The 16,142-nt window shown below is 42.2% G+C and overlaps 1 protein-coding gene across 1 annotated transcript in view; it reads right to left on the bottom strand.

Moving 5' to 3' along the window:
• The window catches only part of LOC124556577 (complex I assembly factor ACAD9, mitochondrial-like), a 103,396-nt gene that overhangs the window by 48,212 nt on the left and 39,042 nt on the right, over positions 1–16,142 (bottom strand). Inside the window, exon 2 of the mRNA XM_047130535.1 lies at positions 10,061–10,269. Coding sequence (XP_046986491.1) covers positions 10,061–10,269 — 209 coding nt within the window. The remainder of the gene's footprint in view (positions 1–10,060; positions 10,270–16,142) is intronic.

The following is a 16,142-nucleotide window of genomic DNA, read 5'->3' as shown; positions in this document are numbered from 1 at the left end:
CAGCACGTTCTCCAGATCTCTCACCAATTGAAAACATCTGGTCAATGATGGCAGAGCAACTGGCTCATCACAATACGCCAGTCACTACTCTTGATGAACTGTGGTAGTGTGTTGAAGCTGCATGGGCTGCTGTACCTGTGCACACCATCCAAGCTCTGTTTGACTCAATGCCCAGGCGTATCAAGGCCGTTATTACGGCCAGAGGTGGTTGTTCTGGGTACTGATTTCTCAAGATCTATGCACCCAAATTGCATGAAAATGTAATCACATGTCAGTTCTAGTATAATATATTTGTCCAATGAATACCCATTTATCATCTTCATTTCTTCTTGGTGTAGCAATTTTAATGGCCAGTAGTGTACAATCTTTAAGGAAATAAGTCCTCAGATTCCTCAGGTATGGCAACCACATAAGTTTATCATCAAAAGTGAGGGCCAAAGGGCCCGCAAACACAAAAATTTTAAATGGTGTCGCCCATTTTACAATCAGGGAGCTTAAAAGAATGACAGTAACATTAAAAATTTTTGGGAGGATTTCTTTCTTATATTTAGTGAGGTATTGCAACATGCTTCAAAGGATTTTGTCATGACCTGAAGCCTTGTTGCATAGTGCAGCCCCATTTGTACTTCTCAACAATCACTCTGTGGATACAGGATGCAGAATCCTGGCTAGCAATGGCAGTGATTTGAGTTAAATTCTCTGTCACTGTTTCTGTAAAGTCTCTGTTGTCAGTCATGATGTTCTCATACTTCATTGCAGCATTAGTATGGTACACCACCTTTCTCCACTGAAATCATCCCAACAGCTTCCGATACTTGTTGGTTTAGTGCAATGGCTGATGGAGCTAAGGAAGTGCTGCAACAATCTCTTCTCCCTCTACTTAATTATATAATGACACTTCGCATCCCACCCCCACAATCATCCAGAAAGGCTAAGATTGCCTACACTTCAACCTCCACATGTGCACTTGCCTGCTCCCAACTGCAGAACAACATCAGTCATTCAACCAACATACAGGCTGTCATCATAGTTGTCCAGAAGACTTTGGTATAGATGCTACACTGGTGTCTCAAGCTAATGATTTGTTTCACAGATTTCTGGACACAGTTTCTACATTCTAACACAACCAACTGGCTATATGGTGTCAAATTTGTCTTGCCAAGCACATAACTTTGTGGCTTTCTTATGAGCACTGTTGGGTCTGGTAGAGTATAAAGACCAGGAAATAATGCAGTAGTGTGTGCATGGACTGGAGAACAAAGGCTAGATCAATGGTAGAGAATGGACCTGTAGCAGTACTGAAATGTATGTTCTGCCCAATTTTCAGAGGGCACAGATCACCTACACTGTCACTTTACTTGGAACATGAATTAAAATAGCAACTTTGTAAGTCTACATGCTTTTGTGGCTATTGTCACTGATGGTAAAATCATCTAGGTTATCAGGTGTGTCATATTTCTCTTCAAATTTTTTCTTCATAGTGTGAAGTTATGACTCCTCTGCTGAGACCACCTTCAGGATCTTCCAGTGTTGCTGATAAGCTGTTAACTGTCTAAGACTAGTGTTGTATTCACTTTTTTTAAAAAGGAGTTTTCCTGCATTTGTTCTGTAGAAGTGAAGTAACTGGATAATTTTTTTTCAACTGCTGTTCATGGACCATTGCTGTTCCATAGGTATTCCATAGCAACCAACTGAGAAAGAGAGGAGGAATGTTTACCAAAATATTATCGTTGTGCTGCAGAGGTGGCATCTTGGTATTTGTTAGGCTGGGTATTTACATACTTGATGGCAAGACGACACGAAGTCAAAATCCTGTAGCTGTCCTATTTATTGAAATTACTTTTGTTCTTAGAGATCTCAACCATGTCTTGGACTTTCCTTTTATAGATGTTACATTCTTTGGCTAGCATTCGTACATTACTAAAATCTACATCCTGGCAGTGGTTGTCCTGATGTTCTGCCACCACACACTCCACATTTTGTTTTAAATATGCATGGTGTTAGTGCTCTTTACTATATTTTTAATTGTTTTCTCAGTTTCCACTATACAGGGTGTTCAGAATCTCATGTTAGAAACTTCTAGGACTTTTAGTAATATTCTGAATAGGAGACCATGTCCGGAAATTTACTGTTTCCATGCTACAGCCATTAGAAAACATGTTTGCTAGGTAGGTATGCAACAGGGTTGTCACGATGGGGAGTGATTATGTCAGATCGGATTTCATTTAACATGTATCCTACCTCTCTGACCTGGTTTGAGCCTCATTCACATGTCTGTGAATGTTTGAGCAAGCACAGATTTGCAGAATACACCAATATGATCCTTCTGAATGGCGAAGTTTACAGTAATGAAAGAGCTGCTCGTCATCTTTATCAAGATCGTTCTCCACAACATCCAATCCATCGCATACCCTTTTCACCTCGGTAGCATTACTAACATGTTTTCAAATAGTTGTAGCACAGAAATGGTATGTTTCCAGACATGGGTTTGGTTTCAAAATATTATCTACTCACTCTCCTCTCCAAGTCCTAGAAGTTTGTTAAAGGAATTTCCGAATACCGTGCATACATTTTGCTGTATGCTGCACACTGCTTCACAGACTTCTGCAGTGTGCAGGTGATCACGTGTGTACATTTTGTGTTGGAAAAAGTCTTATTTTGTACTGACTGAAAAATGTTGCCTTCATAACATTTTTCCAAAGAAAGTACCTCAGGAAGTGTTGCAATAATCTCTTCTTGCTCTTCTTAGTTATATAATGGCACTTTGCCCTTATCAGGCAAAAAGACAGATTCTGAACAGAAGGCCTGCACTTCGACCTCCTCATGCATACTTGCCTGTTCCCAGTTGCAGAAAAGCACCAGTCATTCAACCCACATACAGGCAGTCATTACAGCTGTCCAGAAGACTGGTGTAGATGCTACAGTGACATAGTGAATCATACTCCAGAAACAAATGGTAACCTTACAGAGTGCAATAGTGGTTCCTCATTCTTATTATCAGCATAATTAATATTACTTTGTTTGAACACCCTATCTATGGAAAACTTATCACAGCCATTACCCTTCAGTGTCTCCTTTAAGAAATACAGTTTTGATTTGAAGCTGTTATTGTTACTGATATGGCAGGCACACAGAGTATTGACCATTGCTTACTTCTGGGTTGGGTGGTAATGTGTATTGTATGTACCTAAATACCTATTTCTGTTTGTAGGCTTTCTATACACTATTTCCTAGAAAACTGTCAGATCTTCTATAGACCAACACATCTAAGAACAGAAGACTAGCTTCACATGCTATCTCCAAGGCTGTAAGAAATAGTGCTATCTTTGATGTCATAACATACTGATCTTTTACTCCTTACTTATCACTGGTGTCTGGAAATTTTGAAACTGAGCAAAAGTTTTCCATGGAGAGAGCATTGCCTGGCAGTGTAATGGTAACAATATCCCAGTGATAGTAGTCATTCACTGTATTGGAGTGTGCAGTAAAATGGTTATTGGGCTGCATCATGGAGCACGAAGGTGTACTTAGGAGTTAAAAGTGTTATGTCAGTTCACAGTAGAAAAGCGAGTAATTCAGTTATAAGTTATGAGATTAAGATTGAACCACTATCATGTTTGTGAATCAGTAATATTAATGGAGAAAAATATTGATAGTAGAATGTAAATGAAAAGGGCTTCTGTGATCAGTAATTAACTGCTTAAGGTGTATATGCAAGGTAGCAATAGTTACTTCAGTATGAATGTAAAACAAGCTAAACTGTTCACAGAAGACTGAATGAGTTTAGGCACTGTAAGGGAAGGGTGTTACCGGTAGATGCTGCAGGGACAGTAAAACGAAGTAACTTGACTTTTGCTATTGTTATTTGAAGGTGACATTTTCCATTTTCAACTGTATAACTTCAGTACTTAAGAAATGTAAGAGACACTTGTTCCTATTAGATACATGGTCAGGTGTATTTCATAATGAAGCATGTTCTCTCAGTAAAGCCACCAAACTCAATAGACGCAAAAAATGCATTAACAAACTAAAGAGACTGGAACAAACGTATTACAATGTGAAGTTGAATTTTGAAAAGAATGTCATTTAAGAAATTGTTGAATTTTTTTTATTTTTCTTTACTGTGTCACTTATAACAAATCCACATAGCAGACTCAAAAGAAGGCTTTAGTGGCACATTGTTCACTGACTGTTGCTTGAAGTGCTCCATAAAAACGTCAGTTGCTACTGGCTACAACGGTGAATGCATAGCAACACAATGAGATTATTCATAAAATTCTCCTTTATATTTAAAATGACTTGATTGTAGACAGTATTGCATCAGTTCACACACATCTTGAGCAATTTTATCCCATATCAACTCCACAGTTAGAATTTTAGAAAATAAAGATTTTAGATGTAAAGGAATATTATGATGTTTGGGAAAAGAGATGATTTGTGGCATTTGTCATTTATAAAGATGGCAATACTGTTGTGACTTGGCAAGACAGCCAAGCCACTATGATTGGTAGCCGAAAGGCACGCGTTTAAGCTCACGCAGGCTGGCGTGAGGTCTGGAACAGTTAAAGGAGTTGAGTCCAGTAAAAATAATACGTAGCTGCTGGAATACTTAACTTTAATCCATAATGGTCTGACAGTACATGTATCACAAGATAAATAGCAAATGATAATGGCACCTTGCTAGGTCGTAGCAAATGACGTAGCTGAAGGCTATGCTAACTATCGTCTCGGCAAATGAGAGCGTAATTTGTCAGTGAACCATCGCTAGCAAAGTCGGCTGTACAACTGGGGCGAGCGCTAGGAAGTGTCTCTAGACCTGCCATGTGGCGGCGCTCGGTCTGCAATCACTGACAGTGGCGACACGCGGGTCCATCGTATACTAGCGGACCGCGGCCGATTTAAAGGCTACCACCTAGCAAGTGTGGTGTCTGGCGGTGACACCACAAATACCACCTGCAACCCACTCTTTACTAGGGTTGCACCACAACAGTGGTGCCAGTTTCTTTAAAATGTGTCTCTTGGAAGCAAAGGCACAGGGATCTTCCTTGTGCTAAATATCTTAACTCCTCCACAAGGTCCCTAATCTCATTAATGATCCATTGCAGTATGGGAGCCATTTTAGCATATGAAGTTTTTCTCTGTCTTTTGGCTTCTAAAGCTATTTTCATTATAGATACTTTGAAGACCTATAGACTCTGCTGATAGACTAGCATGACATAGTAGTTGAAATGAAGTCAATGTGGGCTAAAGGTTTTAGTCCAGGATTTCTGGTTCTGTGCCCTTTTCCAGTTTAATATTTCAGTTTTGAAACAGGCAGCCTGACAGACACAATTTCTGATTTTTCTGTTTCAGTTGGTATGGAAGATATAACAGTCTTTCGCTCACTCGTATCTTCTGTGTTTGTGAATGATCTCGTAGGTAAGACTGGCTTAAAAGCAAGTGTGTGCTGGAAAGGGCATTTGCAAACATCGTCACTTGATCCAGCTTACACAGATGTTTTTGTAGGGATATTATACATTTATATATTTTTTTAAGCAACAGCAGCAAATTTCAGTTGACATACTGGTGGTTTTATCACCTGATTGATATTTTTCAATTCAATATAAGTGATTCATTGTGTGAGCTTGATTTCCTGAATTTTATTTTCTTCAACGAATGCCAAACACTCATGAAAGCAAACTGCTTGATTCACAGCACATTTTATGCAGAATAGTTGTGTATCGAATATAATTAGAAATTTGAAAATACCTGCCAAAGCAAAGATCATGATTTATGAGGCATTATCCGCCAATTTTGATCTATAGATCAGAATGTTGGACTTTGACAAAAAGATCTGAGCAGAATACAAGCAACAGAGGTGCACTTTCTATGAAGGATTGTGGACAAAACAAGAAGGTACAGGATAAGAAATGAAACAATATTACAAACCCTGCAGATCAAGCACCTAAAAGAAACTACAGAGAGTAATAGGCTTAAAAGGTTTGGCCACATTAAAAGAGTGGGATCAGAAAGACTTCTGAGAAGAGCCCTAGAATGGACACAATCTGAATGACCACAAACAAGATGGAGAGAAAAAAGGACTGCAATGGATGGAGATTCTAACTTATAGACTGTGGGAGAAAAGAAACTTGGAAGAGTCTTTGTGAATGACCTGCATAAGCAGATACATTTCACGAAGAAGAAGAAGAAGAAGGAGAAGTAGTTTCACTGACCATGGTGTTTCAGGTTGGTGTGCCACTTTGTCACATCCACCACATGTTACAGTGTTGGCACTCAATACACCTTCAGTCTGGCATATGATTGCACCTTAACACACAAAAAACCAGTTTTGATGTATTTTGGTACCACTGATATACCGACAGTGAGTAGAAATACAGCGGCTTTCTCTACCTCACCATTCACCTGCTTCATTAAGTTACTCATATCAACACCACTTCCTTTCCATTCACTTTCAACTTTTTTGGATAACAATCCTCATGAGACTTCTATGTGGTACAGCCCCCTGCTGAGTTCAGAGAGTTGTGAAGTTTCACAGATCCTGAATATTCACCAAACTGTTTCACCTTTTGTAACTCGGTGAGAGATGTTCCTATGATAAATGTTCTATTCCTACACTGGTTTTCTGATCTGACAGTGCTTTTGAATACAAAAGATACTTTTTCAAAAGACCCAATGTCACCTTCCAGCATAATGAGACTTTTGTATACACTTTCTTACAGATCATCAGTTTAATACGAGCAGTATTTAGCACACTTTCAAGTTAAAAATTTTCCCCCTCCACAGGTTTTTAGCATTGTTGCAACCAAGCAAATATCCCCACTCTCTATAACATCTACATCTACATACATACTCTGAATTCCACCTAAGTGCTTGGCAGAAGGTACCCCATACCATTACTAGTCATTTCCTTTCTTGTTCCATTCACAAATGGAGAGAGGGAAAAATGACTTTCTAATGTCTCGAAATGAGCTCTAATTTCTTGTACCTTACCTTCATGATTCTTATGCAAAATGCATGTTGGCAGCAGTAGAATCATCTGCAGTCAACTTAATATGATGGTTATCTAAATTTTCTCAATAGTTTCCCTTTAAAAGAACATCACCTCCCCTCCAGGGATTCCCATTTGAGTTCTCGAAGCATCTCTGTAACGCTTGTTGTTAGAAACTACCAGTAACAAATCTAGCAGCTGGCCTCTGAATGGCTTTGAAGTGTTCCTTTAATCTGATCCAAACACTCGAGCAGTGTTCTATATGCAGTCTCCTTTAAAGGTGAACCACCCCAGAATTCTCCCGATAAAATAAAGTCGACCATTTGCTTTTCCTACCACAATCCTCACATGCTCATTCCATTTCATATTGCTCGGCAACGTTATGCCCAGAAATTTAAATAATGTGACAGTGTCAAGCAGGACACTACTAATACCATATTCAAACATTACGAGGTTGCTTTTCCTACTCATCTGCATTAACTTACATTTTTCTACATTTAGAGGTAGCTGTCATTCATCACTCTGACTAGGAATTTTTGCATAAATAATTTTGTATCCTCCTACAGTCACTCACCTTGGACATCTTCCTGTACACCACAGCATCATTAGCAAACAACCATAAACTGCTGCCCACCATGTCCGCCGGATCGTTTATGTGTACAGAAAATAATAGCAGTCCTTTCACATTTCCCTGGGGCACTCATGACAATTCCATTGTCTGTGATGAAAACTCACTGTTGAGGCCAACATACTGGGTTCTATTAAGTCTTTGGATGCCTCACATATCTGGGAGCCTACTCCCTATGTTCATACCTTTGTTAACAGTTTGCAGTGGGGTACCGTGTAAAATGCTTTCTGGAAATCTACAAATATGGAATCTGTCTGTTGCCCTCTATCTATAGTTTGCAGTATATCACGTGAGAAAAGGGCAAGCAGAGTTTTGCATGGGCAATACTTTCTAAAACCATGCTGCTTCGTGGACAAAAGCTTCTCGGTCTCAGGAAAATCTGTTATATTAAAACTGAGAATATGTTCAAGGATTCTGCAGCAGACCTACATTAGGGATATTTCACTATAATTTTGCTGGTCCATTCTTTTTCGCTTCTAATGTACAAGAGTCATCTGTGGGTTTTTTTTCCAGTCACTTGGAACTTTGTGCTGGTTGAGAGATTCATGATAAATGCAACCTAAGTATAGCGCCATTGGTATAGCGTGCTCTTTGTAAAACTGATCCGGGATTTCAGCCACACCTGGCGACATATATATATATATATTTCTTTCTTTCTTTCTATAACAGGGACGTTTATTACTAAGTCGTCCATACAGGAATCCGTTTGATGGTCAAATGACAGTATGTTCATATGATTCTCCTGCATGAATGATTTCTTAAATCATTATTCTGAAACTTTGGATTTTGTTTTGCTGCTGTCAACTGCCCCACCACACTAGTCAATGAGTGAATGGATGAAAGTCATGTTTCAACAGCATGACATATGGTTTTTCTGAAGTATGCATAGAGCTTATGGTTACAGAAAACTAACAGTACTTACCTGCTTCCAGCTTGGGAAACTATATGATGCTGAACTGGTAGAATTCCATGAGGTGTTTGCCATTTGGCACAACCCAGGCAGTATGTGTAGCTTACTCCCTACATTCCTAGTTGTTGACTGCCACCTTCCTGATGACTCCACAAGGATCCCTTTTTCACTTTAAACCTATCAAAAGCCAACAACACTTCCACTTCAACCACTGCCACCAATTCAACATCAAACAAACCCTTCCATACACTGCAGCCACTGATGGATCCTGTGTGTCCTGGCAAGCAGATCACCTTCTCCCAATATGCTAAAATTTTAGCCAATGCTTTTGCAGACAGAAACTAACCACCCCATCTGGTTTCAATCAGATGATTGCACATGTTGACAATCAGCCACACAGCTCAATACCACATGGGAAAAGAACAACTGAATCATGTTTTCCATCAGCTTTGACTAACTCTTGTCATGACATGAAATGAGAAACATTCTACTGAACATCCTTTCACTCCTCCCAAAAATTGGTATTCAGCAACCGCTCAATGCAGAATTCTCGTCAGTCGCTATGTCCCAACCATTCCCACCTCCTGAACTATGTATGGGTCACATCCCTGTGGAATACCCAGATGCAAGACATGTGCTATACATATGTCCATCAGACCCTTATTTAACCCCATCTCTGATAATACCTATGCAGTGAGATGCAGGATGACCTGTGAAAGCAGCCACATTTTACACTACCATCATCATAACCTCTGCCTTGTTTTCTATGTGAGTATGACCACAAATATGCTGCCACGCCATATGAATGGTTAGTGTCAGACAGTGGCCAAATGCCAGGACGACCATCCAGTTTCACACCATGCATGTCTGCCCACTGCTCAGCATGTCTTACATTTTATGTAGTATTTTTTGCCTCACTTATGTACTCACATTTCACTTTTCTTCTTTCATTAATTATTTATATTTTAACTTGGACCTATGTCTAGTGACTATTTCTTAGCCTATCTGTTTTTACTACCTGTTTTCTAAGTTATAATTCACATCCCTTCTCACCATATTGTTAATTTCTTCTCACCATGCTCTTCCCTCTAACTAGGATATTTCACCATCTATTCTGCCTCCACTGTGCTGAAAGATGATTTCTCTTTTTACTTTATTTAAAATCAACTCTGAATTATCATTTGATACTTTTCCAACTCTATCTTCTCTATCCTGTGTCATATTCTCTCTACTATGTTCTGAGCTCTCCTACCATTACCAAGGATCACAGCTTCACTCATACCTTCTTAATCCATACAGCAAATACATGTAACAATTTGCATTTATGTCTCTTGTAGTAGCATTTTGACAAAAATGTAAATTCAAAACTTTAAACTTCATTGCAGTTCCCTCTGCAGGTTCACTGCTTATAATTTACATGTAAGGTGGGTAGCTATGCCTCACTGTGGAATTGTGCGGTTTTGTATCTTATATCATTTAGGAAATTGGCATAGATAGCATGAAAATATTTATAAATGTCAGCGAAGTATGTTACCTTCAAGCCAATTGCTTGATGTGCTGCAAGTGTGACAGCTATGGAGCCATCAAGAGCTATGACTTCTCCGAGCCGAGCGTACTCGGTTGCATTCAGACCAAGGCCACCAAATTCAACAGGAATTTGTTGTCCAAATAGACCTAATGACTTCAGACTCTCTAAAATTTTATCTGGAATTGCTCCTGATTGGTCTATTGCTTTTGAGTCAACTGAAAAATAATTAGAAAAAAAGTATCACATTAATTAGTATACTGCATGCATGACATACTTGGTACAATCGTACTTGTAAACAATTTCCTTAAAATTACTTAAACCTGTATAATTGAAGATATAATATAACAGCAACACCAACAATGTAGTTCTACATTTTATTGTGGTGTGTGTTTAATCTATTGTTGGAAACCTGACAAAACAAAAGTATTATGAAATCAACAGAATGGAAATCAATGCTATAAAATGTAGCTGATCTAACATTATAAGCCAACACTTTACCAAGTACGATATCAAATACTTGATTTTAGCTTGTCTTAATTCATTTCATGTCCACACTATATTATCATATGTCCGTCCCCATATGACACTGTTCGAGACTGGCTGTTTTTCCACAAAATTCCATACAAGAAAATCTATAATGGTACACAGATTGGTTGGTTCAAAGGGGGGGGGGGGGGGGGGGGAAGGGACCAAATTGAATTGTGAGATCATCATGCCTTGTTCCCACTAAAATAATTACACAAGGGAAAGAAGAAAAGAAAGGAGACAAACAGCACAATAACAGGAGACTGGAAGAATCAGAAGAACAACAGAAGGACAACCAACACTACTATGGACAAAACAGGAAAAGAAAACTACAGAGAGAAGCAGGAAACAGGTAGGACAGATAAAAACAAAACAAGAGAGCAGATGACTGTGGCTGGCCAACCACGAGAATAAAAAGAAAAAGCCAGTCACTCTGCAACACATTAAAACATCCAGCTTAAAAGCATTAGAGTGGAGAACACAAAGGGACAAAGGACATATGCAAAAACTTATATAGAATGATAAAACCCATCGTCACATATAAAATGTAAAACTAAATTTGCCGATGAAGCATTGTCAGCTAAAATTAATGGCAATGAGTCCGGTAACTGAAGAATCAATCGCAGGGCAGCCAAAGAAGGACAGCTCACCAAGATATGGGCCACTGTCAGCCGGGCACAGCTCCGAGATAAGTAGGTCATCATGGTGCAGGTTGGGTGATTGGGGTTGAAGGGACCAAACAGCAAGGTCATCAGTCTTTCATTTCAAAGGTGGTCCATTCGGACGGATTTACGTCTCAGAAGAGTCATAACGGGGAGGGGGGACCATGTAAAAGTGCAGTCGTGTTGTCAATGGTGAAAACAAAAGGAGGGAAGTCAGCAAGTGGGCAACCCCAAGGATATGCTAGAGGCAGGAAATATCCCACCTCTGATGCAGTACAGGCAAGACCACCTGCTATTCAAAAGCGTTCAACCGCTAGAATGTAAAACTGCGTATTGTAAAAGGAGACTAACCAAATCTAAAAAGTGATTAAAACAGAGTAAAAGGGAGAGAAAAGAGGATCTTGGCCAGGGAGGGGAGTCAGGAATCCCCAAACACAGCTTACAGTGGGAAACACCCCAACCCTCACCGCCCTGCCCCTACTCTAGAGGGAGATTAAAAACCTTAGAACTGGAAATAGAAACCACTTTCACAGAGGAAACTGAGAACCAGTTCAACCATCCGGGAACCATCTGCCAATATTAAAGGTACAGTACGGGGAAGTCTGTACTTAGTATGCAGAGCGAAAAGAAGGGGGAATTCCACCAAAATGTGGGCTACTGACTGGAAGGCTCCACAACCACAAAGTGGGGGTGGCTCATTACGCAAAAGAAAACTATGGGTCAGCCTGGTATGGCCGAAGCAGAGACGACACAGGGTAGTTGAGTCCTTTCGGGAGAGGCAGAAGGAAGAACGCCACGGGACAGGTGTCACCTTAAGTGCACGAAGTTATTAAACAGGGAGGTAGCCTCCCAAGAGTTGGCACATGACTGTGCGCAGTGGAATTTGAAATGAAGCCGCAAATGCGCCGCAGGAGAGGTTACAGAGAAGGGGGGTAAGTGATTGCTCCCTCAGCCAAACGATCAGCAAGCTCATTACCTGGGATACCCACATGGCCAGGGACCCAAAGGAAGTCAACGGAACAAGCAGCATGGTGAAGATCAGTGAGACGGTCATGGATGGCCGAGACCAAGGGATGGCAGGAAAAACACCGGTCAATAGCCTGAAGGCCACTCATTGAGTCCATACATAACAAAACGTTGTTGTGTTGGGACTGTATAATAAAGGTAAGGGCCTGAGAAACTGCCATCAATTCTGTAGTAAACACCCCTCATGCAGTTGGCACGAGATGATTTTCCATGCCAACAGAGGATGTGAAGGCATATCCCCACATGATCAGCAGATTTAGAGCCATCGGTGTAAAAAACAACAGCATCCCGAAACTCCCATAACATTCAGTGGAGAACACAACGGAACACCAATGGGGGAACATAATCTTTCGGACCTCGGCGGAGATCCATCCGAATCTGGTGCCAAGGAACTAACCAAGGGGGGTGTTGGGAGGGAATGTGGGAGACAGGACAAAGAAGGAAGCTGAAAATCATGGCGAAGAGATGCAAGGGCATCTGGACAGGTGTCCGTGGACCTGATGCTGGGGCAGTGGCAGGAAAATGGGGAAGTGGTCACTACCACACAGGTCGTCATGTGCTCTCCAGTGGATAGATGGGAGAAGTCATGGGCTGAAAATTGATAAATCAATGGCTGGGTAACTACCATGATCCACACTGAAATGTGTGGCGGCCCCAGTATTTAAGAGGCAGAGGTTGAAATGAGACAGTAAATTTTCGACATCTCTGCCTCGGCCAGTAAGTATGGTGTCACCCCACATGGGGTTATTGGTGTTGAAGTCTCCCAAAAGTAGGAAAGGTTTAGGGAGTTGGTCAATCAGTGCAGTCAATATGTTCAGGGGTACTGCACCATCTGGAGGCGATTATACACTGCAGACAGTTATTTCCTGTGTCATCATTCTGAAAGCCACAGCTTCAAGAGGAGTTTGAAGAGGCACAGGTTCACTACATATCGAGTTCAGGACAGACACAAACTCCACCTGACACTCGATTATAGTCGCTATGGTTCCTGTAATATCCCTTATAGCCGTGGGGGGCAGGGGTCCACATCGCTGGGAACCATGTTTCTGGAGGGCAATGCAGAAAGCAGATGTAAAGCTTAACAGTTGCCGTAGCTCAGCCAGGCGATGGAAAAAAACCGCCACAATTAAACTGGAGAATGATGTCACCTGCTGCCACCGACTTATTGCCTGAGCAGTCTATATCCATTGTGTCTGAGGATCTGGTGAGATACAGGTTCTCAGCGGATGCCAGAATCTCCACCTTATCCCCAGATGATGAGCTTGTAGGTAGCGGTGGTGTGGGTGCCACCGCAACTCCCTGGTCTTGGGGATCATCTTTTTGGATTTCTCTTGCTGCTCTTTGGGTTTCCCTGGCTGGGAGGACTTCACTGATTCAGTCTCCGGGACTGAGGATGACCACGAAGCCCCACAACCATCTACTTTTGGGCTCTTCAGCCACTGGTGGGTGAAATCTTTCCCACTAGCAGAAACCTCGGAAGGGAGGGATCCAAGGTACCGCCTTCCTAGTGAGAGGAGCTGAAGAAGACTTAAGATTCTCCGGAGCAGAAGTGGGGACTGATATCCCAGATGGTTGGGGGGATGTTGCTCCTGAAGTAGGTGATGCAGGAGCAACAGAGAGGGGAGTGCCCCCCACCGTCAAGGGGGCAGGTGTAGTCTTCTGGCTCTGAGAGGTGACCGAGTTTGGCAGAGCTGATGGGACTAGAACTGTTGTAGTGGCAGCAAAAGACGATATCATACGTACAGGATGTAGGCATTCTAATTTCCACTTAGCCTCAGTGTAGGTCAGTCGGCCCAGGGTCTTGTACTCCATAATTTTCCTTTCTTTCTGGAGAATCCTCCAGTCAGGCAAGCAAGGCGAATGGTGCTCTCCGCAGTTGACACAGATGGGAGGCAGGGCACATGGATTATTGGGATGTGATGGACGTCCACAATCTTGACATGTGATGCTGGAAGTATAGCAGGAAGACATATGGCTGAACTTCCAGCATTTAAAGTACCGCATTGGGAGAGTATGTAGGGCTTTACATCACAGTGGTAGACCATCACCTTGACCTTCTCGGGTACAGTGTCACCCTCGAAGGCCAAGATGAAAGCACTGGTGGCAACCTGATTATCCCTCGGACCCTGATGGGCGCGCCGGATGAAATGAACACCTCACCGCTCCAAATTGACGCACAGCTCGTCATCAGACTGCAAAAGAAGGTCCCTGTGGAAGCTAATAGCTTTGACCATATTTAAGCTCTTATGTGGTGTGATGACAACAGAAACATCCCCCAACTTCTTACAAGCATGTAAAGTCCATGACTGGGCAGTGGATGCTGTTTTTATCAGGACTGACCCAGATCACATTTTGGACAAACCCTCCACCTCCCCAAACTTGTCCTCTAAATGCTCAACAAAAAACTGAGGCTTTATTGTCATGAAAGATTCCCCATCAGCTCTCGAACATACAAGGTACTGGGGCGAATAAGAGCTGCTGCCATCCTTAGCCTGACGTTCCTCCCATAGTGTGGCGATGGAGGGGAACGATTTGGGGCTGTACTTCTGTGCGTTGAATAGAGCCCATGAAAGCTTAGAGACTGCTGGTGTTTGACCACCAGCAAGGGATGATTTACTATGCTTCATCGCGTGTCATCCACTCTGAAGCCACCCACTCCGACCAGGAGCCCTCCCCACAGGCACCACCCAGCCACAGTAAAGGCCACCTGGTAGGATGGCCATTGCCGGGAGTCCTGTTTCCCCAGGGTGACAGGCATCTACTTCTCAGCATACGTGGGGAGTTAATGGTGCAGGCATCAGCAGAGCAATCCCTGTGTGGTCAGGGGGCTACAACCACCAGGGTACATGGCTACCGTGCTAGATATCAGGTGCAACCAAGCATCCAAGTCTATTATCATTGCAAACATAGAAAACGATACTGCACAGTTGACAGAAAAATATGCACCCAGTAGGATGACCTTGCCCAACAGCTGGAAAATGAGCGGAAGTGCAGATCCATGTCAACACAGGATGCAGAAGGTCTCGGTACACAATGGACAATGCACCATTTAAGGTGACCTTCCCCAATTGGCTCGCTCTATGGGAAAATTTTGAAAAAATGGAGGTCAAACCCTACAGCGGACCATCACATAAAGACCGAAAGGTGTAAGACTACTTTTAGTCACCTCTTATGACAGGCATGAATACCTCGAGCCTATTCTGACCCCCAGACCCACAAGATCACGAGGAACCATGGTGCAGCAGGAAGGGTCTTTGAATCATTAACTTCATTATGTTTATGCTTTGTACACATTGATTATGAAGATGACTGACTCATTGTGAGAAAATCCCCCATGATTGCCAGTGTCTCCGATTGCATGCCCCTTCCAACTGGGGTCCCCTCCATAACGGGGCGCACCTGCCTTAGGTAACTGTTCACACCTCAGGTCACACCTCCCAAACACCCGACAGAGGGACCAATCGGCAATTTGGGAAGGTTGCAGATCAGGCAATCACCCCTCCCTAGACCTGCCTGTCGACCCGGGGTACGGAATTACGCGTTATCCAGTCACCTGTTATGTCTCAGTCATGTGGAAAAGCCTTCAGGATTGAACAGGAAGGAAGAAGAAAAAGAAGAACTTCAAACACCAAAGCAGAGGTGCAAGAGGAGAAGGGAAACAAAGAAAGGAAAAGGGAGTGAAATACAATGATGAGACGGTTCTTACATCAGCGACTGACAATGCAGAACATTCCCAATAACACCACAGACATGTTACCCAACGGAGGGGAAAAAGAATAGCAAGAGGATAGACATGCAGCACAGAAGAGAAAAAATGCTGCAAAGGCTGGGGTCCCGTGGTAGCCATGCACGAACCCGTCAAAGAGTGGCCAGCT

Source organism: Schistocerca americana, chromosome X, assembly GCF_021461395.2.
Source record: "Schistocerca americana isolate TAMUIC-IGC-003095 chromosome X, iqSchAmer2.1, whole genome shotgun sequence".
In the NCBI taxonomy this organism is placed as follows: domain Eukaryota; kingdom Metazoa; phylum Arthropoda; class Insecta; order Orthoptera; family Acrididae; genus Schistocerca; species Schistocerca americana.
The sequence above is the reverse complement of the archived record's forward strand: the minus strand, read 5'-3'. Positions and strand labels throughout refer to the sequence as shown.